This window comes from Amblyraja radiata, chromosome 15 (assembly GCF_010909765.2).
Source record: "Amblyraja radiata isolate CabotCenter1 chromosome 15, sAmbRad1.1.pri, whole genome shotgun sequence".
NCBI lineage: Eukaryota > Metazoa > Chordata > Chondrichthyes > Rajiformes > Rajidae > Amblyraja > Amblyraja radiata.
This window is the reverse complement of record NC_045970.1, coordinates 57714970-57742335: the sequence shown is the minus strand read 5'-3', so window position 1 is coordinate 57742335 and position 27366 is coordinate 57714970. Positions and strand designations below refer to the sequence as shown.

The 27366-nt window shown below is 47.4% G+C and overlaps 1 gene segment (V, D, J or C); it reads left to right on the top strand.

The window, feature by feature from the left end:
- LOC116981403 lies at nt 1-26691 on the top strand. The segment is given in 8 exon segments: nt 1-125; nt 228-575; nt 6414-6722; nt 7957-8256; nt 14043-14345; nt 22143-22460; nt 24572-24892; nt 25993-26691. Coding segments are annotated over 8 exon segments (2331 nt in total).
- The last annotated feature ends 675 nt before the right edge of the window (nt 26692-27366 follow it).

Sequence of the window (27366 nt, the reverse complement as noted above, 5' to 3'; positions counted from 1 at the left end):
CTGCGGCTCCGGACAAAGCCGGCCTGAGCTGAAGCCGCCCATTCCTGGAGTGTCCAAGTGTGTGTCAGTGCTCAGAGTGATGGGGGTCGCTGCTTATCTCTGTCTCCTTCTGTCCTGTCTGACAGGTGGGTGTCGACCCCACTCGGGGCCGGGCTGCTTCTCGGACACTCTTTGACCCTCTGCCTCTTCAACTGTTTATTAAACTTGTTTTTCTCTTTTATTGGCAGGCGTTCGATCCGCGGTCGTGCTGGATCAGACCCCGACCGCGGTGGCAAAGGCCGGAGGGTCCCTCACACTGACCTGTGCAACCAGCGGGTTCAATTTCAGCAACTGCGACGTCAACTGGGTGAAACAGGTCTCCGGGAAAGGGCTGGACTGGGTGGGGGTAGTGAAGTACGATGGTGTCAACGTATACGCGCCTGTCTTCAGAGGCCGATTCGAGGTTTCCAGGGAGAGCAGCAACGTCTATCTCCAAATGAACGGCCTGACACTGGGCGACACGGCCACCTATTACTGTTCGGCGTGCAACAATCTTTACAACTGGGGTGCAGGAACTTCGCTGACCGTGACTTCAGGTAAGACCAATTCCTCAATTCCATTTTACCCAGTTGTGTTTTATTAATTCAAGATCTTTGCGAATTCTGTAATTGACCTGAACTCGGTGAGATATTTGGAACAATTGCACGGATTTCCCGGAGATAGGCGGGTTTCTCCAGAGTTAGAATCTACCCAGCAACAGTACATTTCCCACCGCGTTGAACTGCCCCACATGCTGTTCTTTCCCTGAATCTCGCCATCATCTGCCTTCAGTCCATCTTGTGCATGCCGACCAAGCTGGCTTTCTGGGCTCGTCCCATTGGCCACATATTCTTCTCATCCATATACCGGATTTGTTTGATAATCGGAATTCTATCTGCTTTTATAGTTTCCTCTGGCAACTCATTCCAGATACTGCCTACCCAATGTGAATAAATATGCCCCTAAAGTCCCCTTTTAAATCTCTCCCCACTCACCTGCCTGTGCCCTCCTGTTTTAGAAACCTCTATCCTGGGAAAAAGCATATGAGCGTGCACCTTATCCATGCCCCTCATGATCTTGTTCACCTCAATAAGGTTGCTGCCTCGTGTCCTTTGCTCCAAAGGGGAAAAACCCACCTTATCCTCCCTCTCCCTAAAACAGAACCCCCACATGTCCAGACAATATCTTGGTGAATCTTTTCCAAGTCCTTTCCAATATAATGACATCCTGTAGCTGGGTGAGCAGAACTACACACAGTACTTACTCCAAGTGTGGTCTCACCAATGACTTGTACTGCTGCATCATTATGTCCCAACCTTTATACTCAGTGCCCTTCCCATTGAAGGCAGTCTGCTAAAAGCCACCTCAGCTCCCTGTCTACCTAACTCACCACTCTCAGCGAACCATGCCCCTGTATTTCCCCATCTGTCTGTTCTACAACACTCTCCAGGCTCCACCATTTACTGTGTAAGTCCAGCCCTGGTTTGATCTACCAAAGTTCAACACCCCCTCACTTGTCAGAGTTAAATTTCATTTGGCATTCCTTGGTTCCCCTTCCCAACTGATCCAGATCTTCTTGTAAACTTATCCTTCTCACTGTCCAGTCATGCACTGATTTTGGTGTCATCTACAAACTTACTATCAATGTCCACTATATTGTATGGCAAACTGTTAATGTAGATAACCAACAACAATGGTCTCAGCACTGACCCCTGCAGCAGTCCACTTCCTCCAAGCTAATTTAGCTCATGTTGAGTTCCATGTGATCCAACCTTCCACACCAGCCCAACATGCCAGACCTTGTTGAACCCTATCAGGTTCATGAGACACAATTTCCGAAACACAAGCCATGCTGTCCCTAATCCTTGGCCCACCCTCCCAAGTGATCTAGATCTTGTAAATTTAGGACTATCCCTAATCAGTCCGTGCCTATCCAAATACTGGTAGTTCCTGTCCCTAAGGACATTCCCACCAATGACGTTAGGCTCACTGGTGTAGATCCCTGGCTTGGCCCTAATGTCCTTCTTCAATTATGCTTCAGTATCAGCCACCCTCCAGTCTTTTGGAGATTAATCTGCCTGTTTCCACACTATTAATCTATGACTCTATGACTCCAGTACCTGCTCCCACAAAGCGATCCCATCAAACACATCCAGGGCAGACAGAGCACGAGTCAAATACAGAATAAATCTCCCTGTGTCACTGTGCTGTCAGCTACAGATTAGATACAAAATTCCATCTGTCCTGTCCCAACGTTCCCAGGGAAGGGACAGCACAGGTCAGACAAGGAGTGAGGCTCCATCCAACCTGTCCCCACACATACCCAGGGTATGGGTTAGTCACTGAGTGAAGTTCCCTGTACAGTTACATACTCCCAGTGCAGGGACAGAGTGTGTGACAGAGTCAAGCTCCCTCTATATTGCTCTGTCAAACACTCCTTGTGTAAATGCTTCAGAACACAGAACGTTCTCTAGATTGTAAAACAAATTGATGCTGTTTGGTTCAAAAACAAAGGTTGACAATAATTAATGTTTGAACATAATGAGAGAATGTTGTACATGGTTCTAGATGTGGGTTTCAGTACACCAGGTTTTCTTTGCATCTTGTATTGAATTTCAACATTTAGAGATCCATAGTAAGTCAATACCTTTTATTCTTCATTGTGAATTGACTGATGCTCGTAGTTTAGATTCTGAGTCAAGCTGCTTGGTGTTTTTGACGTGAGTTTTGCTGCACAATAGAACTGCTTTTTCCCAGTTCACAGATGGAGGAACGGCTCTAATTTCCTGCCCTCTTCCGTCAGCCGACTGGGTTTGTCCAACAAGTGCTTTGTTCCATTAACCAGGGCTGCTGGTGTCTCAGTGAATCTCAGTGGTCATTCACAGAGCATAGAAACATAGAAACATAGAAATTAGGTGCAGGAGTAGGCCATTCGGCCCTTCGAGCACCTTTCACGGTGTCCCCGAGCCCTTCACAGGCAGTGAGGCATGTTCACAGTAGAGCCGTGTTGTAAAGGAGGGGCTGTGGATCCACTCTGCTCACAGCAGAATCGGCAAACCACTGGTGAGGGGGAAATGTTGTCCGAGACACCACAGATACACTGATCCAATGGACGGGCATCAGGCTGCAATCAGACCCCAGTTTAATTCCGCAACAACTGTGGAATTTAAACTCGGTTCATAATCTGGGACAGATTGGACCTGTGTCAGATTTCCTTTTGTTAGTAACCTGGATTTTGTGCACGAATCCACAGTAATGATGACCTCTCAGTTTTCCTGCTGTCCCTCAGTGGAGGAGATCTGTTGTCCTTACCCAGTCGAGCCTATTTCTGATCCCAGCAACGTAATTGGCACTAAATGCCCCCAGGATGGCAACCCAGTTTATTGCCCCTCCTCATTCCAGCACCCAGCTCCTCACCCCAGCACCCAGCTCCTCACCCCAGCACCCAGCTCCTCACCCCAGCACCCAGCTCCTCACCCCAGCACCCAGCTCCTCACCCCAGCACCCTGCTGCTCCACCCCAGCACCCTGCTGCTCCACCCCAGCACCCTGCTGCTCCACCCCAGCACCCTGCTGCTCCACCCCAGCACCCTGCTGCTCCACCCCAGCACCCTGCTGCTCACCCCAGCTCCGCACCCCAGCACCCTGCTAGACCCAGATCCTCACCCCAGCACCCTGCTGCTCCACCCCAGCACCCTGCTGCTCCTCACCCCAGCACCCTGCTCCTCACCCCAGCACCCAGCTCCTCACCCCAGCACCCAGCTCCGCACCCCAGCACCCAGATACTCACCCCAGTACCCTGCTGCTCCACACAGCTCCTCACCCCAGCACCCAGCTCCTCACCCCAGCACCCTGCTGCTCCACACAGCTCCTCACCCCAGCACCCTGCTCCTCACCCCAGCACCCTGCTGCTCCACACAGCTCCTCACCCCAGCACCCTGCTCCTCATCCCAGCACCCTGCTGCTCCACACAGCTCCTCACCCCAGTACCCTGCTCCTCACCCCAGCACCCTGCTCCTCACCCCAGCACCCTGCTCCTCACCCCAGCACCCAGCTCCTCACCCCAGCACCCAGCTCCGCACCCCAGCACCCTGCTAGACCCAGCTCCTCACTCCAGCACCCTGCTGCCAGTATGATGTGTTTTCTAGTCCCTGACCCACCTCCTGACCACATTAGGAACATTGATACAAATTAAACTGCACTCACCACCTGCTGATCCCGGGATGGAAAACACTGTGAGCTGCAAATCTCACCGCCTGACATTATTGAGCCTCCTGCACGAAACACTCGGCAGCTCAGGCAGCACCTGTGGGGAGAGAAGCAGAATCACTTCAGTGCTCTTTCATCAAACTCTTTCAGTACAGTTTCTGACAACCATACTATTTCCACTTATATTTGATGTTATTTATTTTGTTGGTTTCCACAACCCCATGACATCTCAAAGCATTTCCCAGCCCATTAATAACTCAGAGACATAGAGTCATACAGCACGGAAACAGGCCCTTCAGCTCAGCTCGTGCAAGGCAGCCTGATGCCCCATGTATGCTAGTCCCACTTGCCCATGTTTACCTCATGTCCTCCAATCCTTTCCTATCCATGTATCTGTCCAAGTGTCTTTTAAATGCTGTTATCGTACCCACTTCAACTGTTTCCTCTGGCAGCCTGTTCCATATACCCACCACCCTGTGTGTGAGAAAGTTCCCCACACATTCCCATTAAGTCTTGTTCCTCTCATCAACCTATCTTGATTCCCCTATCCTGTGTAAAAGGCTATGCATTCACCCTATCTATTCCTCTCATGATTTTATACAGCTTTATAGGATCACTCTTCTGCCTTCTAGAGGTATAAAGGAGTAAAGTCCGAGCCTGCCCTACTTTTCCCTCCAGCTCAGGCCCTCGAGTCCTGGCAGCACTCTTCAAGCCTAATGATATATTTCCTCGAGTAGCTTGATGAAAACTCAACCTTGTTTCAGCCGCATCGATTTCTTGTAACACTCTAATATAACATCCAACTTCTGAACTCTCATTTTAACGGACCATGGTGTTGGGGGATTGTATCCGTTATTGCCGAATATCCGCTTTAAACGAGTATGAGTTTTATCCATGTATGTAGTTGAAACAAAGAATGCAGATGCTGGTTAATATACAAAAAGACACAAAGTGCTGGAGTAACTCAACTGTTCAGGGAGCATCTCTGGAGAACATCGATAGGTGAGGTGGGGACTCTTCTTCAGATGGATTCAGTCAGCTGGGTTACTCAAACACTTTGTGTCGTTTCATCTTAAAACCAGGCGCCAATGCCTCTGCTCTGCACCAGCGAGTCCTCCTTCATCCACCGCACGGTCCGGTGACATGGCTGTGGTTGTGGCTCACATTGTAACCTCTGGCTGGCAGTGCTTTCTTCAGGCCGCTGCTATTGACAGGGTGCACGGTCACCATGGGGCACCCTCTCCTCTCACCAGCTGCTGCTTCCAAGGTGGGGTATGTTGGTGACTCCAGGGAGAAGGAGGAGGAGATGGCGGTGGAGGGGGAGGGGGAAAAGGCCGAGTGGACAGAGCGAGGGGAGGACGAGGGGGACATGGCGGTCGAGCAGGGAGTGGACAAAGTGAAGAGCCGACAGGTTGAAGCGGCAGCAGGTGGGAGGGGAGGGAGCCTCATGGTGACCACACATGTCCTGTTGAGGACGGCAGCTTGAAGAAAGCGCTCATCTTGGGGGCTCCTTGAGCTGCAACAACAGCAGCATCACGGACCATACAGTGGGTGAAGAAGGGCTCACTTGTGAGTTGGGGGTGGAGTTGGAAGCCGGGGCTCTAAGCGGTCAGGAGCCATGCGTGGCAGGGTGGTATCGGCAGGTCTGTCCGCTATATCCTAAATCTGTTATAAAGGGGTCCGTTAAAATGAGGGGTTACTGTATGTCAATTCCCTGACTCATGAAGAGCTTTTTTTACCAACCTATTTACCTGTGACAATGCTTCCTGGGATCTGTGTACCTGTACTCCAAGATCCTTTAGTTGTACAACACTCCCTGTGGCCCAGCGTGAGGAAGGTCCACAACAGGCCAGATCCAGCACCATTTGGCCCGGTGGTTGTGGATATGGTCCATCTGGCACCTTACCATGTGCTTCCTGACCTGGGACACATCACCCACAGTACAGGCCGGTTTGTCCCTCTGGGTGGCAGAAGTTGCCTCCACTGTGGCCGGTGTGAGATCAGCATTTCACTACTTGGTCATGCACGTTGTGAAAGGGATTGGGAAATAAACCATTTCTCTGCTCTGCCTGGCTTTCTCTCAGCCTGAATCACCTGCATTTACTCAGCAATCAGCATGAACCTGTTACACGTGCTGGTAATAATCCATTTACTACAGAACCAACTGTTAATTAATTTACATTTCAGAGATTAAGACCTTGCCTTCAGTCCACATCACCTCTTCCTGCAACACAGAATCTGAGCAAGAGATCAGCATACTCTGTCTGGTCAAGGACTACCAGCCTGAGATCATCAGTCAGACATGGTCCACCAGCAGTGGGGACATCACCACTAGAATCACAAAGTACCCACCAGTGTTGGGACAAAACAACAAGTACACGATGAGCAGCTTGCTGCGAGTCCCTGTGGCAGATTGGAACAGGAAAAATGTCTACTACTGCAAGGCAGGATACAAGCCGGACAACATGGTGAAAACGGAGATCCAGAAGCCTCAAGGTTAGTATGAGATTTTGTTGTCTATTTAAAGCTGACGATAGAACTGAAGTGGAAGACTTTGTCGAACAATGAGGGAGGAAGCGAATTAATTATGTTGCTCATTCATTCTCCTCCTATCAGCCAGAGTGCTGCTGCTCAAGGAAAAAGACAGTGAGAATTTATGTGGATGGAGATAATGGTGGGGGGGGGGGATTCACGGAGGAAGCATCTCGTCTTGATCTGCCTCCATTCTATCCACTGCTTTGTCTAATTTCTGCAGCCCTCTACCACCCCAAACACCTCCCTCCAAATCAGCTGCTGTGCACAGAGCCACACCTATTGTGCCCGTGCACAGTGTGGAGATTTAAACCTTCCTCACTCTTCCTGCACTTTCCTCTCAACCCTGCAGCCGACCCCTCACCAAGTGAAATCCAGTCTCCTTGTGGAAATGACATGAATCTGCTTCCACTCACACTTTTAACCACTGCGTTCCAGTTCTGATCAAATCATTGCTGCCACATAACAAAATAAGTTTCTCTTGTCCATCTGACCTCCTTTCCCATTGAACTTAAAGTTGTGTAGGAAGGAACTGCAGTTGCTGGTTTAAAGTGAAGATAGACGGCTAGAGTAACTCAGTGGGTCAGACAGCATCTCTGGAGAAAAGGAGTAGGTGATGTTTCGGGATGAGACCCTTCTTCAGACTGAGAGTCGGTGAAAGGGAATAGAAAGATATAGACGGTGATATAGAGAGATTTAGAACTAATGAATGAAAGATATGCAAAAAAGTAATGCTGATAAAGGAAACAGGCCATTGTTAGCTGTGGGCTAGATGAAAACGAGTTACAGACAAAGTAGAGGTGATGACAACTTAAAGTTGTGATTCCCAAACCTCCTGCCAGTGGAAACAGTTGTCACATCTGTTCCTGCTCACTGGAACCAGTGATGGCCATGCTGTTCCTGTGTCTGCTCCAACACACACTGAGATCACGGATGGTCTGTACACCACTTACCCACCGCCACTTACCACTGCAGAGTGGCCCACATTGCTGTGGAGGCCTTTGTTCTAACCCAGCCTCCCAATCACAGCTCTGACCAGCATCTGACTGTGGGACCCACCGTATAAACACATCACCGGCATATCACCAGCATTGTGGGGAGGGCTGGTACTGGGGCACTTGTCCCAGATGTTGGGAGAGTGGAATCCTACACTGTGGCTGAAGGAATCATGTAATAACAGATATTAAATATGTTACAGCTCCACAGCTCATCCCCCTTGTTCCATCCGCGGAGGTTCTCCACAATCAAACAACTGCTGCCCTGGGCTGCATGATATCTGGATTCTTTCCTGACAATATTAAAGTTTCCTGGAAAAAATCTGGACTTAATCGAGCGGGCGTCGTTCTCCCGTCCACTCAGGGAACTAACGGTAGATTTGAAACAGTTGCTTACCTGCCGTTGCGGGTGGAGGAATGGACCAACAAACAGGAATATACTTGTGAAGTGACTCACGCACCTTCCGGCTTCAGCGACAGGATCAACATGAGATATCAAGAGGGTGAGTGGTGTCTGTTAATTTACTAACAGTATTAAACAATCTTACTGACATTTCCACCAAATTCCTGTCCCTGAGATCAGTCCTGTTGAGCAATGTATTATCTTCAGATTTGGCTTTTTGTAATTTAAACCAATGCTTTCCATCAGTAATTCTAACTCATTCTACAGGACATGTAGACAGGAAGGTGACCAGTGTGTTTACTCTCACTCCTCTAGTCTAGTTGCCTGTGTGTCCAGTGGTAAGAAAAATGGGACAGTGAAACTACCACAGGTCCCATCCGATATCTGGAGAAAATCTCACTTCCCTTCTCACTGTCTTCTTTGTGTTAGTTTATGGAAATCCATCTTTTTCCACTGTTTCCTGAGAGTCTGTTCTGTAAATTTCCACTTTCATTGAAATGTCGGTGCCCTGGATTATTTTTGAACTCATCTCCACCATCTTTAAAGTGTTGTCTGATCCTGGACAAAGTGAAGCAGTTTATCGTGGTCGGCATAAATCTCATGCTGATAAATACTGAGGACACAGACTGGGAATATGTGGATCTCCTGTTTCCTCAACACAGGAGGTGAAAACCTCTTCACATTTAAACCAATGAATTTTCCATTTCCAGGTGGAGAATATCCCGGCTGTTCCAAGTGTCTGCCAAAGTTCATCTACCAGAATAATGTCAATGTGACATTCTCAGATGGTTCTACCCGGCAGTATCATTGTTGGGCAGGAAAGTGTGAAATAAAGTAATTGACTGCGTATGGAATTTGTCATTCTATTATTACAACCCATTTATAAGATTCAAATCCAACCTCTGGTATCCATTGGGATCAAAGTGTACCAGAGTGGGGGGAAATACCCAATTCAAGCTGCCTCCTTCTCCCCTCCACTCGTTGCCTGTATACTCATTCATTTGCAGACATTGCTGCTTCACATCCCAGTGCCACTGGCCAGATTTCTTCATGCTCAGACTCTAGTCAGCAAGGACCACCCAGAGATGTTTAAGGTGAACGGTGTGAAATGTCAAAGTGGTTCAGTAAAAAATTGGGTGACCCTTTAATAAAGGCAAACTGGTGAGGCAAGATCCAGGGCTCTAACTGGTCTCCTGTCCTATACTGGCTTTGGGTGAAAACTGTGGTTAGCACAAATAGCCACAGATTTATTAACCCACCTCCCGGACACAGACCTCAGTCCAAAGGAGAAACTCAGGGAATGCAAGGAATGTTGCAAGGAATGGACATGTTTGGTTATAATCATCCAAGGATAAGCAATACAAAATGTCTCTTGTGGAAGATACCAATATTTGACAGCATGGAGAGTATCCATACTCTGCCAGGTTTCATATGAAGCGATTTCCCCCCAATGGTGGAACTACACGATTGTCACTGATATGGGACGGGATTGAGCATCTTGCAAACACATATGTTTAACAATATCACATTGCTGATTAAAACAAGATTCACAAAGCAAGAACAATGTACACTGTTACACTAGGCTTACAAATTTCTGATGATACTGCAACAACTGTCATCCACACTAATATCACGCACATAACTATTTGTGAAAGGAATTTGTTTGCCATTTTGCTTAAAGGGGTTGTGAAATAGACAACATCGTACATTGGCAAATGTTATGTCTCCTGTCAGACAGACATAGAAACATAGAAAATAGGTGCAGTAGGCCATTCGGCCCTTCGAGCCTGCACCGCCATTCAATATGATCATGGCTGATCATCCAACTCAGTATCCTGTACCTGCCTTCTCTCCATACCCTCTGATCCCTTTAGCCACAAGGGCCATATCTAACTTCCTCTTAAATATAGCCAATGAACTGGCCTCAACTACCTTCTGTGGCAGAGAATTCCACAGATTCACCACTCTCTGTGTGAAAAATGTTTTTCTCATCTCGGCCCTAAAAGACTTCCCCCTTATCCTTAAATTGTGACCCGTTGTTCTGGACTTCCCTAACATCGGGAACAATCTTCCTTCATCTAGCCTGTCCAAGCCCTTAAGAATGTTGTAAGTTTCTATAAGATCTCCCCTCAATCTTTTAAATTCTAGCGAGTACAAGCCGAGTCTATCCAGTCTTTCTTCATATGAAAGTCCTGCCATCCCAGGAATCAGTATGGTGAACCCTCTCTGTACTCCCTCTATGGCAAGAATGGCTTTCCTCAGATTAGTGTATATGACACAGTATATATGACTCTTGTTTAAGAAGGAACTGCAGATGCTGGAAAATTGAAGGTAGACAAAAATGCTGGAGAAACTCAATGGGTGAGGCAGAATCTATGGAGCGAAGGAAATGGGCGACGTTTTGGGTTGAGACTCTGCTTTCTACGCAGCTGAAGGCTTTGACCTCCAGGCTCACTGAAAGTTTCAATTCTGACACAAATGTAATCACCCTCCACATTAAGTATTTGAGAGCAAAAACAGCTCATGTGGCCCAAGTGACTGAGTGTGTAAACAGTGCACACACAAGAGTGAGCTGAGTGGAACTAGACTCATGATGCTTCTTCAGAAGACAAGTGGCAGTGCAGGTCAGTCAGGGGCAATGAATGAATAAATCATTCTCTTCCTTGCCCAATGATTCTGAAGTGAAACGGGAAAATACATCCAATGCAGAATTTCATCCCAATCTGCAGCAGGAGGGGGACCTTGATACTTCAAACCATTTATGATTTGTTCTGCTGTCGCTGGAGAGTCAGTCACTAATTTATTTCAGATAGTTTCTATCAATTACTGAGACGCCTCAAAGTCTTCACTGGAGCACAGTCACACTAAACTGACACTAGTCTGTAGCCATTTTGCTACAGGTGTGGAGTTGCGACTGGCCAGAACAGATATGATGACACAGTCCCTTCCGTGATGTGCAGAAGTGAACTATCGACATGCGTCACCACCAATGGAAGCGTTTTACGTCAGAATACATTTATTAATAGAATTGAAATTCCCAGATCACGGGTTGGAATATTGAGCTCATGTCACCAGATCGACAACTTCTGGATTGACATTTACCGTCACTCTTCATTTCAAGGAGGATTGATGGGGGGAGGGGGGAGGGGGGGGGGGTCTGCTGAGTGAGTTTTGGTCTTCTTCTTGCATATGGCGTGCACATCCTAAAGTTGTAGGATAACTTGTTCTATTTGATCTTATTTGAATGCCAGGTTGATTGCATTTGTTGAAACAGTGCGGATCACGTGAAGGTTGCAATCTCCCCCCCCCCCCCCAGTGAGCTTTGGTGCTTGTGAGCAACACTGCAACGTGACACAGCAAGTGGTACAAAGGTGAAAGGAGTGCGGCCTTACGAGTGCCCAGAGTTGGAAGAATGCCACCTTTACTGAAGGTTGTGTTTGTGGTGAAGGTTTCAGAGATGGTGAGACACATGGTCAGAGTAAGACTGCGATATCAGCATGTGACATTTTAAACTGAGGGAATCCCAGGCTTGGCCCCACTGGCAGAAAAGTTGCTTTTAGTATAGTATAGTATAGTATATCTTTATTGTCATTTTCCTGAGTACTCACATACCCAGAGGAAACAAAAAAATGTTGCTCAACCAGTGTCCAGTCAGTGTGCAATAAAAAATAAATAGAAAAATAAAAACATATATCATGAACAAATTAAACACTCTACTCTCTACTAAACATCAACAGGCGTTCCGATCGGCAGCGGCACGACAGTGGCTCTGCTGCAGTGTGTCCAGGTTGGTGGTTGGTGCGCGATACTTTGGCAGGGGGCAAAGTCCGTTCATCAGTCTTATAGCCTGCGGGAAGAAGCTGAGGAGCATCCTACTGGTTTTGCAGCTAATGCTCCTGTACCTCTTCCCAGATGGCAGGATGGAGAATATGTGATGCGATGGGTGGTAGGTGTCTTTGATGATGGAGATGGCTCTGCTGATACATCTCTTCCTATATATGTCCAGCAGGAAAGGGAGTGGAGCACCAATAATCCTGCTGGCGGTCTTCACAATCCTGTCTAGTTGGTGCCGTTCGTACGCCTTGCAGCTCCCGAACCAGGAAGTGATGCCATAGGTTAATGTGCTCTCGATTGTCCCCCTATAAAAAGTTCGTAGGTGTGTAGTGGGGAGACCTGCTTTCCGTAGTCTTCGGAGAGGGTGTAATCGCTGCTGGGCTCTCTTGACCAGTGCTGTGGTGTTGGTCGTGGACGTCAGGTCATCTGACAGGTGGAGTCCTAGGAACTTCACGCTGCTGACCGTTTCCACATCAGCTCCATCGATGTGCAGAGGTGTATGGTGTTGTTTTCCCGCCCTCCTGAAGTCAACCACCATCTCCTTAGTTTTTCCCACGTTGAGAATGAGGTTGTGGGATTTGCACCATCCTGTGAGCAGCTCCACCTCCATCCTGTACGCCGACTCATCATTGTCACTGATGAGACCCACCACTGTTGTGTCATCAGCGAACCTGTTGATGAAGTTACACAAAATTGCTGGAGAAACTCAGCGGGTGCAGCAGCATCTATGGAGCGAAGGAAATAGGCGACGTTTCGGGCCAAAACCCTTCTTCAGACTGATGGGGGGTGGGGGGGAGAAGGAAGGAAAAGGGGAGGAGGAGGAGGAGCCCGAGGGCGGGCGGATGGGAGGGTGGGAGGAGACAGCTAGAGGGTTAAGGAAGGGGAGGAGACAGCAAGGGCTAGCAAAATTGGGAGAATTCAATGTTAATACCATCCGGACGCAAGGTCCCCAGACGGAATATGAGGTGCTGTTCCTCCAATTTCCGCTGTTGCTCACTCTGGCAATGGAGGAGACCCAGGACAGAGAGGTCGGATTGGGAATGGGAGGGGGAGTTGAAGTGCTGAGCCACCGGGAGTTCAGGTAGGTTATTGCGGACTGAGCGGAGGTGTTCGGTGAAACGATCGCCCAACCTCCGCTTAGTCTCACCGATGTAAATCAGCTGACATCTAGAGCAGCGGATGCAGTAGATGAGGTTGGAGGAGATACAGGTGAATCTTTGTCGCACCTGGAACGACTGCTTGGGTCCTTGAATGGAGTCGAGGGGGGAGGTGAAGGGACAGGTGTTGCATTTCTTGCGGTTGCAACGGAAAGTGCCCGGGGAGGGGGTGGTGCGGGAGGGAAGGGAAGAATTGACGAGGGAGTTGCGGAGGTCCCCGGTGGCTCAGCACTTCAACTCCCCCTCCCATTCCCAATCCGACCTCTCTGTCCTGGGTCTCCTCCATTGCCATGGTGATGGGAAAGAGAATCAAATCCCAGTTTACGGCTCCTTTGTTCTGTTTCTTCAGTCAAAACACCCAACCTGCTATTTAACATGAGTATTTCTGCTATTCTGTTTGCAATAAATCTAGCCAGTGTATCTTTGATCTGTTATTGATCAGTCTTTTATGTGATTACATAAACATCTTAAAGTTCTTTATACGACACCTATTTGGATTTCAGCCCTGGCTTTCCAGAAAGGGCCTGTCCCACTTACGCGACTTTTTTCGGCGAGTTGCCAGCACCCGACAGAGTCGCAGCAGGTCGCCGAAAATATTCAACATGTTGAAAATTCAGCGGCGACCAGAAAGACTCTTTGGGCGACTGAGGAGACTGCTCACGACCATACTGGCGACATGTCGCGGGGTGAAGCCTATATGGTCATGAGTAGTCGCCAATGAGTCGTACCTTGTTCTGGTCGCCGCTGGATTTTCAACGTTGAAATTTTTCAGCGACCTGCAATGACCTACGACAGGTGCCGGCAGTCGCCGAAAAAGTCGCGTAAGTGGGACAGGCCCTTTAGTAACAGATGAGTCTCAACTAAAATTCTGAACTTTTCCATTTCTGATCCACAGAATTGTCCGTCTTCATTCAAAATCCTGGCATGAAAGAGATTTGGATCAACAAGACCGCTACGCTGGTGTGTTTAGTGATCTGTAGTGATCTGAGCCAGGTCCATCTCACCTGGAAGGTGGGAGGAAAGGAGAGAAGTGAAGGAGTTGTGACCCGTACACCGAGCCATGAAGGCACCCGAAACCCAGTGACCAGTGAACTCCGGACCAGCGTGGAGGAGTGGACCAGCGGGGTGGAGTTTGTGTGCTCCGCCCAACAATCTCCATCATCCTCACCAGTGTCAGCGCGGACCAACCATAACAAAGGTGGGCAACAGATCAGTGATTAAATGGCCGTGACAGAGAGAGAGAGGGTACAGAGAGGATTTACAAGGATGTTGCCAGGGCTAGAGAGCTATAGGGAGAGGTTGAGTGCGCTGGGACTCTATTCCTTGGAGAGTAGGAGGATGAGGGAATATCTTATTGAGGTGTATAAAATCATGAGAGAAATAGATTGGATAGATGCACAGTCTCTTGTCCAGAGTAGGTGAATTGAGTACCAGAGGACATAGGTTTAACTTGAAGGGGGAAAGATTGATTAGGAATATGAGGGGTAACTTTTTCATGCAAAGGGTGGTGGTTGTATGAAACAAGCTGCCAGAGGAGGTCGTTGAGGCAGGGACTATCATAACATTAAAACAACAGACAGGTACATGCATAGGACAGGTTTGGAGGGATATGGACCAAACACGGCAGGTGAGACTAGTGTAGCTGGGACATTTTGGCTGGTGTGGGCAAGTTGGGCTGAAGGGCCTGTTTCCACACTGTATCACTCTATGACTCTATGAGAGAAACATAGAAACATAGAAAATAGGTGCAGGAGTAGGCCATTCGGCCCTTCGAGCCTGCACCGCCATTCAATATGATCATGGCTGATTATCCAACTCGGTATCCCATCCCTGCCTTCTCTCCATACACCCTGATCCCTTTAGCCACAAGGGCCACATCTAACTCCCTCTTAAATATAGCCAATGAACTGGCCTCAACTACCTTCTGTGGCAGAGAATAGTAAGATTAAACGAGAACTTACCAGTTTGAAGTTTGAACTGTATTTTATGAGGAGTTACGATGAGGGATTACGTGAAGAACCCCGCCAGGACGCATGCGTGTCATTCTTCAAAGCAGCGGTGTGAAATCACAGATAACAGGGGTTGCGGGTAATGAAGTAGAGTTTCAAAGTCTACAGAGAGATTTATGCCAGTTGGAAGAGTGGGCTGAGAGATGGCAGATGGAGTTTAATGCTGATAAGTGTGAGGTGCTACATCTTGGCAGGACAAATCAAAATAGGACGTACATGGTAAATGGTAGGGAATTGAAGAATGTAGGTGAACAGAGGGATCTGGGAATAACTGTGCACAGTTCCCTGAAAGTGGAATCTCATGTAGATAGGGTGGTAAAGAAAGCTTTTGGTGTGCTGGCCTTTATAAATCAGAGCATTTGAGTATAGAAGTTGGGATTAATGTTAAAATTGTACAAGGCATTGGTGAGGCCAATTTCTGGAGTATGGTGTACAATTTTGGTCGCCTAATTATAGGAAGGATGTCAACAAAATAGAGAGAGTACAGAGGAGATTTACAAGAATGTTGCCTGGGTGTCAGCAACTAAGTTACAAGAGAAAGTTGAACAAGTTAGGGCTTTATTCTTTGGAGCGCAGAAGGTTAAGGGGGGACTTGATAGAGGTTTTTAAAATGATGAGAGGGATAGACAGAGTTGACGTGGAAAGCTTTTCCCACTGAGAGTAGGGAAGATTCAAACAAGGGGACATGACTTGCGAATTAGGGACTGAAGTTTAGGGGTAACATGAGGGGGAACTTCTTTACTCAGAGAGTGGTAGCTGTGTGGAATGAGCTTCCAGTGAAGGTGGTGGAGGCAGGTTCGTTTTTATCATTTAAAAATAAATTGGATAGTTATATGGATGGGAAAGGAATGGAGGGTTATGGTCTGAGCGCAGGTATATGGGACTAGGGGAGATTATGTGTTCGGCACGGACTAGAGGGGTCGAGATGGCCTGTTTCCGTGCTGTAATTGTTATATGGTTATTATATGGTTATAACTGTAATGACTAAACATAGTAAGATTAGAGAAGAGATACCAGTTAAGTATATGATCAAGGGTGGGAGCGGAGGGCACGTAATCCCTCATCGTAACTCCTCATAAAATACAGATCAAACTTCAAACTGGTAAGTTCTCGTTTAATCTTACTATTTTACTTCGGAGTCACGTGAGTGACTACGTGAACATTTTAAAGCTCTGTGATTTCATGCCGTGGAAACGAGTCCATGCATCACGTCTGCCTTGACTGGGAGAAATAGTGTTAACATAATTTGGACATGAATTCGTCATTGAACTCATAAATTTATTAACACAAATTATAACCCCTTTTATGGGTTAAATTAATTTACAGAACTTAAAATTTTTTCTGCAAATGTTCCAGATTTCATCACTGGTTTATTGTAAAATAACTGGAATGTTCTTTCCCCTGACCATCCTGCTGCTTCGAGGACTTGGTCCATGGGCACATCCAGTTGTACTGCTGCCGATGTAGCTGCAGCCCTGGTGGAATGAGATTTAAAAACGTTAGTATCCACCCCAGCCTGTGTCAGCACCTGTTTCAGCCATCTCGAGATGGTCTGGACCGTCACTCTTTTGTGTGGTTGTTTGTGGCTGATCAGAAGTCCCTTCTCATTGCCTCTTAGGATTTTTGTTTTCTCTATGTATAATGACAGGTGTCTAACTATACAGAGACGGTCATCTGAAGGGTATGACCTAAATAGTATATTGAGGCCTGCTGATCCCTGTCTGTCCTGCTTTACTAGTTCGTTGATGTGGAATGTAATATCGTCAGGTGAGGTCATGTTGTCCAGTCTAAGTTTATGCAGTGACTGAACCCTCTGTGCCGTGACCAATGCCATTAACATGACTGTTTTTAAAGTTAGTCTGTGTAGGGACAGAGTTGATGCTGGAGACCAGTTCCGGAGCGTCTTCAGGACAATGCTTACATCCCAAATTTGGGAGTACCTGGTTTTTGGGGGATTTGTATTAAATATTCCCCTCATGAGCTTAGTTACCAGCGGGTGAGTCCCTACAGTGTAACGCTCTGTCCCTTGCCATAGGTAAGTCGACAGGGCACTTCTGGCGCTGTTGATGGCACTGTAGCTGAGCCCCTCATCATAGTGGAGGCCAGCCAGATATTCCAGAACAGACGGGATGTTCATGTTTCTGTTGGTGATGTTGTTCTTTTGGCAGTACATTTCCCACTTCCTGATGTAGACCAGATATTGTTTTTTAGTTGATTGTCTTTGGGCCACCGAGATCATGTTCGCTGTTCGGTCCGTTAGTTCCAGTTGTAGAAGTGGTGTCTTTAAACTCTACAAATTAACAGGTTCAAGCATTTATGGCATGGGTAGCTATCCCCTGTCACAGGATGTAGCAAAAAGTCTGGTCTATGTGGGATGGTAATACATGGTTCTAACACCATGTTTGGTACCACTGGGGACCATGGTTGTGTAGGCCAATCGGGTACTGCCAAAATACCAGACGCAGAGTCTTGTTGTATTTCCCTTAATACCCGACTAATGAGGCAGAAGGAGGAATCCGTAAATAAACAATTTCCCCCCCAATGCAGCGAAAATGCATCTGTTGCTGCTGCCCCAGGGTCTGGTTCCCATGAAACATAGTTTGGTATCTGGTTGTTTAGTCTGGATGCGAATAGATCGATATCTGGTGTTCCATATTTTGCTGTAATATCAGCAAATACTATTTTGTTCAACATCCATTCGGTGTTTTCATTAAATTTGCATGACCTGGTGTCTGCCACTAAATTTAGTCTCCCTGGTAGGTAAGTGGCTGATATCCAAATATCTCTTTCTGGATGCACCATTGCCAAATTGAATTAGCCAGATTGTCACATGATATCGATTTGTTACCACCTATGTGGTTGATGTATGCTACCACGGTGGTATTGTCTATTTGTAATCTAACATGCTGGTGATATGACCCAGTACAATACGACTTAATGCCATGGAATGCACCCAACATTTCCAAGTAGTTTATGCCCAGTGTGAGTAGGAAAGATGCCTCCTGTGCTGTCCATCTACCTCCACAGCTGGTGATGGTATTGGTGGCTCCCCACCCAAGTGCACTGGCATCAGTTTGTAGTACCATGGAAGGGTTACTGACAATGATTGGGTTGGAACAAAGCCAGATGTTATCTATCCACCATTTTAGTTCCATTTTAGCTTGGATTGGTAGTCTCATAGATCTGTCTCAGTGAGATTATTGCAAGCCTCTATTAAATCTCTAGCCTTTCCCTTAGGCAGAGTCACCGACATGTGAACTGAGTCAATGGTGAAACCCTAGATAGTCCATAGTAGTGGAAGGCGTTAGTTTAGATTTAACTGGATGGAAAGTGAATCCCAGTTTTCCAAATAACTTTTTTGTGGCTGTTACAGTTTGTTTGGCCAATTCCAAAGTTTTGCCCACAATGAGTATGTCATCTAAATATGCCATGACCATGTGTGTATGTTTCCGTAGAAACGCTAGGGCTGGTTTCAAATTTTTGTGAACAGCCTGGGGCTGATGATAACCCATTTGGCAGTGCTTTATACTGTCAGAGTTGTCCCATCCAGTTGAATTTTAAGTAACACCTGTGGTCACCTCGTATAGGCACTGAATAGTAAGCAACTTTAAATCGATGCTGGCCATTGAAGTAACCTTTGGAAGTTAATTGTTAAGCAGTAACAAAGGTATCTATTTTGTCAGATCTATGATGATGCGATAACCATCATCTTTTTTGTTTTTGGTAAATATATTGGACACGAATTCTAATGGTTCGTGTTGAGTTTTCTCAATTACACCTTTTATGTAAAGCCGCTTCAGTTCAGCTTGCGCTTTTGATTTCCCTTTATCAGAAGGCACGAAACATTTGGTTCAGTATATTTTGAACTGGAGGGCTGTACTTGTGTTTAAACTCTATTGTATATCCCTGAATACTGCTTAAGATGTAAGTATCGCTTGTTATCATGCTCCATGCATTCAGAAAGAGTGTAATCTCCACCCAACCTCCATGCTCCCTGTATATTATAGGGAACCAGACCCACCTACCTCCATAGTTACCAGTGACAGGTTTACTTTTTGTAGGTTCTTCGCTGCTGTTGTCGCGCTGGGGTCTGGTTTTCAGTTTGGTTGGCGTTGGGGGTCCCCGCATCTACCAAGAAGGCCGGTCTGGGCCATGGCCTAAAAGACTCATGTTTTGGGTACCGGACCTTCGAGCTTTCACCAGTTCTACTGGTGGGTGCGTGGGGGTGCTGTCTTTGGCCGTAGTGGGTTCCAGTAGGTTCTCTTGTTCCTGCACCCCATGCACACTTGTCTTTCCTTCTGCGGACCCGTCTTCCAGGTCAGCCCAGAACTGACCCGCAGTGCTCCCCTCTGATGAGGTAGAAGCTCTGTGCAGCCCTTCAAGAGGTACTGCTGTGGGTTTATCATAGGGCCCACAGTGGCCTGACTCCATCTCCCGGAGTCTGTCACGTTGGAGCAAAGCTCCATACACCGCTCCATCCGGCTCCAGCGCTCTCGGGCGCTGGCCGCCTGCGGTTGTTCAAAGTCGGACTCCTCTGAGTCCACGACCTTGTTTGTTTTGTGTCTAGCCTTTCCGCCCGGCCGCGTGGATCTGGCCGGTGCGGAGGCGACATCGGGCACAGCTGATCCCACTATCGGTGATCCGAGTGCCGCTGGCTGCTGCTGGCTGCCCGCTGCTCCGCGGTCCTCCCTCTCCAGCTTTGTCCTTACTGTCCTTCCGTGGAGTGGATCTGGCCGGTGTGGAGGCGACATCGGGCACAGCTGATCCCATCTAGCCCACCAGCTTTGTCGCAGCCCGTTGGTTTCTCCACCTGTAATTTAGCATGGAAAAACACAAAAAAGATCGCAGCTCTTACCTGCAGGTCCAGGTTAAAATTGTTGCTACGGGTGAACGTCGTTCCACCCCGTCTGCTGCCGTTATTGACTTGTCCAAAAAGTCAACGGCCCCATTTGAATAGTCTCCCACCCGGCCGTGGTGTTCTGGCCGGCGCGGGACCAAAAGTCGGCACAGCTGATCCCTTACTGGGCTTGTGCCTTCAGCTGCTGCTGGCTCCCGCAACTTCGCGGTCCTCCCCAGCCAGCTTCCTAGCAGCACTTGTGGACACTATTTTGTCCAGCTTCCCCCCCCTGTGGAAAAACCAGCGCGGGGAACATTAGTTTTGCTTCCCTCTCCCGCCCGGCCGGGTCCGGTGCGGGAGCGAGTCGGGAGCGAAAGTCGGGCACAGCTGTTCCCATTACGGGAGCTTAGTGTGCCTTTGGCTGCTGCTGCCGGTTGCCCGCAACTCCGCGGTTCTCCCCCGCCAGCTTTCCCGCAGCCTTCGTGGATCCGGCCCATGTCTCCACCTAACAGGTAAGTGGAAGGAACGCAGAGTCTTCTTACCTGCTGCTCCCGACTTTCAATTCTGGAACGCAGAGTCTCCTTACCTGCTGTTCCTGGCTTTAAAATGTTGCCGCTAGGGGAACGTCGTTCCCCCTTGCTGTGATTTGTTGCAATGCGTGTAGCGATATGACACTCATGCGTCCTGGCGGGGTTCTTCACGTAGTCACTCACGTGACTCCGAAGTAAAATTCCACAGATTCACCACTCTCTGTGTAAAAAATGATTTTCTCATCTCGGTCCTAAAAGACTTCCCTCTTATCCTTAAACTGTGACCCCTAGTTATGGACTTCCCCAACATCGGGAATAATCTTCCTGCATCTAGCCTGTCCAACCCCTTAAGAATTTTGTAAGTTTCTATAAGATCCCCCCTCAATCTTTTAAATTCTAGCGTGTACAAGCCGAGTCTATCCAGTCTTTCTTCATATGAAAGTCCTGCCATCCCAGGAGTCAGTCTGGTGAACCTTCTCTGTACTCCCTCTATGGCAAGAATGTCTTTCCTCAGATTAGGAGACCAAAACTGTACACAATACTCCAGGCGTGGTCTCACCAAGACCCTGTACAACTGCAGTATAACCTCTCTGCTGTTATACTCAAATCCTTTTGCTATGAATGCTAACATACCATTTGCTTTCTTCACTGCCTGCTGCACCTGCATGCCTACTTTCAATGACTGGTGTACCATGACACCCAGGTCTCGTTGCATCTCCCCTTTTCCTAATCGGCCACCATTATTCCCGGTGGCCTGAGTCCGGGGTTCGGCCGCGGGCCAGCGGCTGCGACAGCAGGACTGGTGAGCGGCAGCTTCGACCACCCCGGGCCGCGGTGTTTGAGCCGCGGGACAGTTGTAACATCGCCCGGGGGGTATCGCCTCAGCGCAGAAGGAGAAGAGGAGGGAAGAGACTGGAGACCCAAGACTTTTGCCTCCATCACAGTGAGGAGATGTTGGGTGGACTCACTGTGGTGGATGTTAATATGTGTTTATTGTTGTTTTTTATTGTATTGTATGTATGACTGCTTCAATTTCGTTCAGACTTCGGTCTGAATGACAATAAAGGCTATCTAATCTAATCTAATCTAATTCAGGTAATAGTCTACTTTCCTGTTTTTGCCACGAAAATGGATAACCTCACATTTATCCACATTATACTGCATCTGCCATGCATTTGCCCACTCACCCAGCCTATCCAAGTCATCTTGCAGTCTCCTAACATCCTCCTCACAGCTAACACTGCCCCCCCAGCTTCGTGTTATCCGCAAACTTGGAGATGTTGCATTCAATTCCCTCATCCAGATCATTAATATATATTGTAAATAGCTGGGGTCCCAGCACTGAGCCTTGCGGTACCCCACTAGTCACTGCCTGCCATTCTGAAAAGGACCCGTTTACTCCAACTCCAACTTCAACTTCCTGTCTGCCAGCCAGTTCTCTATCCATATCAATACTGAACCCCCAATGCCGTGTGCTTTAAGTTTGCATACTAATCTCTTATGTGGGACCTTGTCGAAAACCTTCTGAAAGTCCAGATATAACACATCCACTGGTTCTCCCTTATCCACTCTACTAGTTACATCCTCGAGAGTTTAACATTTATTTTCCTCTGTTCCAGTTGAGCCAAAAAACCCTGAAGTCAGACTGCTGCTTCCAGCACACGAAGAGACCAAGCGTAGCCACATGGTCACCCTCGAGTGTGTGGTCTCTGGATTCTACCCAGACCTCATCAACGTCACTTGGAGTAAAGACGGTGCCCTGATCTCCAACAACACCAGCGCTGCACCAACTGCTCTGGAGCAGGGGGGCACTTTCAGTGCCAGCCACTTCCTGACCATGAATACAGAGGATTGGAAGTCAGGCTCACACTTCAATTGTACAGTGTATCATGGCGCCTCCAACACCATCATCACGAAGGATGTGAAGAACATCCAAGGTAGGCTCCTGGGATTCACTCCATTCTCCACATTGTAAACTGTGCCACACATGGGCAGCACTGTAACATGGTGTAGTCCTGTTGTGGGCTTGTCAGTGAGTCTGGCCACAGAAATAATTGTATCTTTGACATTGTTTTAAGTTGTGAGATTCAAATTCACAAATGCTCAGTGACAAAGTCAGAGAAACAAGTTTATCTCATTTATTACATTTCTGCGCAGAAAAGGGTGTCTCTCCTCTATCGCCCTCTAGAGACACACTGAGGATGTAGATGCTTTCTATCTTTATACATTTCATTTTTCTATTGTCACACCCTCATCCCTCCCCATTGAGCTTCTTCCAATCATAACATAAAGCCCAGATTCCCACAAGAACGTCAAAGACACCTCCCCTATCATGCATCGCATGTGCATTTAAATTAGGCATCTTGTCATAGTGGGCGTTGTCTTCATATTCATGTAATCTCATTAGGCATGCGTGGATATGTTTGACCTTTTGTACTTTTCCACTCTGCTCTAATTTCTCTTAAAACTCTTGCTGAAGTCTTTCTATTGCTACTTTTTATCTAGAATTTCTCTCTGTTCTTTATATCGTTACTTTCTATTCTACTAGCAGTCTGGCTTCTGCTGACACCTTATTTCTTTCTAAGTTATATTTCAGAGTTCTAGTATAAATCAACCATCTCTATTAACCCTTTTCTCACAGTAACTTGAGGGCAATCCAAGCCAGTCAACAGGCCAGACACGGTGGAGATCCACAATACTCTTCTTCAAAACGGTCTTTCCCTCTGCCTTTGTACTTAATGGCAGTGGGTGCCTCAGCTGTAACAGTGTGTCCAGCAGAGCAGCTCTCTCCCTGCCCCAGCGTGGCAACAGTCAGTCTGGGCAATGTGTAGCAGCCTCTGGAACAGGCCGGCTGCAACACACAACATTCTGACAAAGCAACAGGACAGTTTAGTTACACCTCATGGATACAAACTGCATTCAAACAGTTGTGATTAAATGAAAGGACACAAAGTGCTGGAGTAACTCAGCAGGTCAGGCAGCATCCCTGGAGGACATGGGGAGGTGAGGTTTGGGGACGAGACCCTTCTTCACCCCACTCTGGACCACTCACGACTAAATAAAATATTGCCGCTGCTTCTATTTTATAATATAAAGTGAAGAATTTTCCGCTGACTGGTTAGCACGCAACAAAAGCTTTTCACTGTACCTCGGTACATGTGACAATAAAGTAAACTAAACTGCACATTTTGACCTCGAACATTAGCTCGATTTGCCTCTCCAGAGGGAATTTTATACATTTCATTCAGTAAATAACTGATAACAGGTTCAGTGATCACAAAACTGTCAAATAATGTAAAAGTCAATGTGTTGATTCACATTGTTTAGCAGGGTTTCCTTGTGGGATCAATAGGCCTTTACCACCTCAGGCAGCTGAGGAAATTCAGAGTCTCTCTGAGGATCCTTCAGTGCTTCTACTCTGGGGTTGTAGAAAGCATCTTGTCCGGCAACATCTCAATCTGGTTTGGGAACAGGTCTGCCCAGGACAGGAAGGCTCTGCAGAGTCGTGCGTTCGACCGAACGCACTATGGGAACTACACTCACCCCCCTGCAGGACCTATACACCAGGAGGTGCAGATCCAGGGCCAGCAACATAATGAGGGACCCCTACCACCCCAGCAACGGACTGTTCCAGCTGCTACGGTCAGGCAAACGCCTCCACTGCCACGCTGTGAAAACAGAGAGGATGAGACACAGGCCATCAGGACTAAACTCTCTTCTCACCAGGGACTCATTTACTGTTGTGTTGTGTCTTTTTTTTTAATTTTTCTAAAATGTAAATACTGGTTCTGATCTATTCTGTTCTGTGCTTTGTTGTTTTTGCACAATCCGCAGGCATTGTCACTTTCATTTCACTGCTCATCTTGTATGTGTGTGTGATAAATAAAGTTGACTTGACTTGAGGAAGCTTCATTCCTACACCAATGTAGATAAATCTCACTGATGTTGATGGCACCGGCATATCATTCGGTGGAGATGAGCACAAAATGTTTGAGTGACAAGCTGCCCCATCAGGGAACTATGACATAATAATTGTGATTTCTCCCAGATGAATGTTCACATACCCGCCCCTCGGTCACTTTAAGCAAACCTTCCTTTGAAGAGATCTGGATCAACAAGACAGCCACCGTTCTGTGTAAGGTGGTTCACGGTGATTTAGAGGGATTCAGGGTAACCTGGCAAGTGAATGGAATGAAGAGAGAAGACGGGGTGACAACTCATGGTGCAGAGAGGATCGGAGATGCAAACACCATCACCAGTGAACTGACGGTCCCCGCTGCAGAGTGGGAGAGTGGGGCTCTGTACACCTGTGTGGTGGAGGACAAGAGTTTGCCAACACCGGAGAGGAAATCCTTGGAGAAGCCGACAGGTACGTGTGGACAGAGGTTGGTGCGAGTCTGATCTGAGCAAATGAACAGACTTATCACATCCAGCATAGAAAATAATTGCAGGAGCAGGCCATTCAGCCCTTCAATCCTGCACGGACATTCAATATGAGCACGGCTGATCATCCATATTCAGTACTCACTTCCTGCATTCTCTCCATATCCCTTGATCCCTTTACCCTAAGAACTGGATCCAACTCATTCTTGCATATATTTAATAATTGGGCTTCAGTGCTGTCTGGGGCAGAGAATGCCCAGGTTCACCACTGTCTGGGTGAAGACATTTCTCCCCCTCTCACTCCTACACACCTTCACCTCAGACTGTCAGCTCCTGGTCTGGATTCCCCAATATCTGAAACATTCTTTCTCTGCCTCACCTGTCCAATCCGGTTAAGAATTTAATAGTTTCTCTCAGACTGAGTCAGGACTGGAAGGGCAGGGAGCTTGAGGCAAAGACCAGCAGATCATTTGAGCAGAAGGGGAGATGGAACAGACAGCGCAGGCCAAGGCAGGTCCAAGGACTGAGTACCACTTTGTCTCAGCATTCAGCGGTTCCTGTTGATTAACTAACCAATTTAAACTCACTAGAAGCTATAGTTCAGTTTAGTTTAGAGATACAGCGCAGTAACAGGCCCTTCGGCCCACCAAGTCTGGGCCGACCAGCGATCCCAGCACACTAACACTACCCAGCACACACCAAGGACAATGTACAATTAAACCAAGCCAATTAGCCTACAAACATGTATGTTTTTGGAGGAAACCGGAGCACCCGGAGAAAACCTACACGGTCACGTACAAACTCCATACAGACAGCCCCATAGTCGGGATCAAACCCCATGTCTCTGGCATTGTAAGGCAGCAATTCTACCGCTGTGCCACCATGCTGCCCTGTAAAATGCACTAGAGGCCTGATTTCTATTCCACACATCCCTACAATGAGCAGAAAGGGAAAGCCTTCAGTTTCAGGTGAACTGAGGTCCCTCAGGATGTAAACGTTGTCCATGTCATTATAAGATTGGAATGTATTGGGTAAGTACAGAATTACCGACAGATTCAGTCTAACTCAGGTTCTCTCTGTTCCCAGATGGAAATGAGAGTCGTCCTCAAGTCTACCTCCTCCCCCCTTCATTGGATGAGGTGAAGACGGATGAGACGGCCACCTTGACGTGCCTGGTCACCAGATTCTCTCCTGCAGACATCTATGTGGCCTGGATGGCCAACGACACCCTTCTGAAGACAGGGATCGTGAACCAGCCTGTGACCAAGGACACCAGGAATGGGTGGAACACCATGACCAGTCAGTTGAAGGTTTCTCCAGAGGAGTGGAACAGTGGCACCACCTTCTCCTGTGTTGTGGGACACAGCTCCATCACAACCAATCTATTCAGAAGCATCAATAAATCTCACAGCAAACCCACCCTGGTCAATGTCTCACTTGTTCTGACTGATAGCTTTAAATCTTGTGTATAACATGTTTCATTTCTCAAACATTCGTTTTGTTCATTTCTGGATTTATGAACTGACCCAGAGGATGATGGGTTAGCTCCTTAATACATCATCAAAATGTGAACCTTTGTAAATCATTAAAAACAAAATTCCATACGAGATACAAATTAAGCCGCAGCCATGATTCACCACAAATGTCTGTGCTTCTGGATACATTTACAGAACTTTTACTGCCATGTTTGATCAGATTTCAACCCTGTATGAGATCACACGAGGTATTAAATCTATGTATGTGTCAATGTACCAATACAAGTTCAATAAATATGATGTGAAACAGGTTTTGTGTGCGTGTCCTTGACTGGTGTGTTTTGGCAATAGACAATAGGTGCAGGAGGAGGCCATTCGACCCTTCGAGCCAGCACTGCCATTCAATGTGATCATGGCTGATCATCCCCAATCAGTACCCTGTTCCTGCCTTCTCCCCATATCCCCTGACTCTGCTATCGTTAAGAGCCCTATCTAGCTCTCTCTTGAAAGTATCCAGAATACCGGCCTCCACCGCCCTCTGAGGCAGAGAATTCTACAGACTCACAACTCTCTGTGAGAAAAAGTGTTTCCTCGTCTCCGTTCTAAATGGCTTACCCCTTATTCTTAAACTGTGTTCCGGACTCCCCCACCATCGGGAACATGTTTCCTGCCTCTAGCGTGTCCAAACCCTTAATGATCTTATATGTTTCAATAAGATGATGTTTTGTTCAACAAGATAATGTTTCAATGCAGTACATGAGTAAGTTGGGATGTGAGGTGTGCACATTCTAGCAGAAGCACATTCTGGGAGAAATAGGTGTTGGATCAATGTGTCCAAAACCTTCCACCATTGGGTGTTCTCACACCCACGCCTGGACCAGTTGAAGACAGAGATGGATTGTGGTCGTTGGTTATTAACTCCATTATCACTGTGCCATGCGACTGTCAGGGTGACACAAGGTGAACTTATTAGACCATGGTCTTT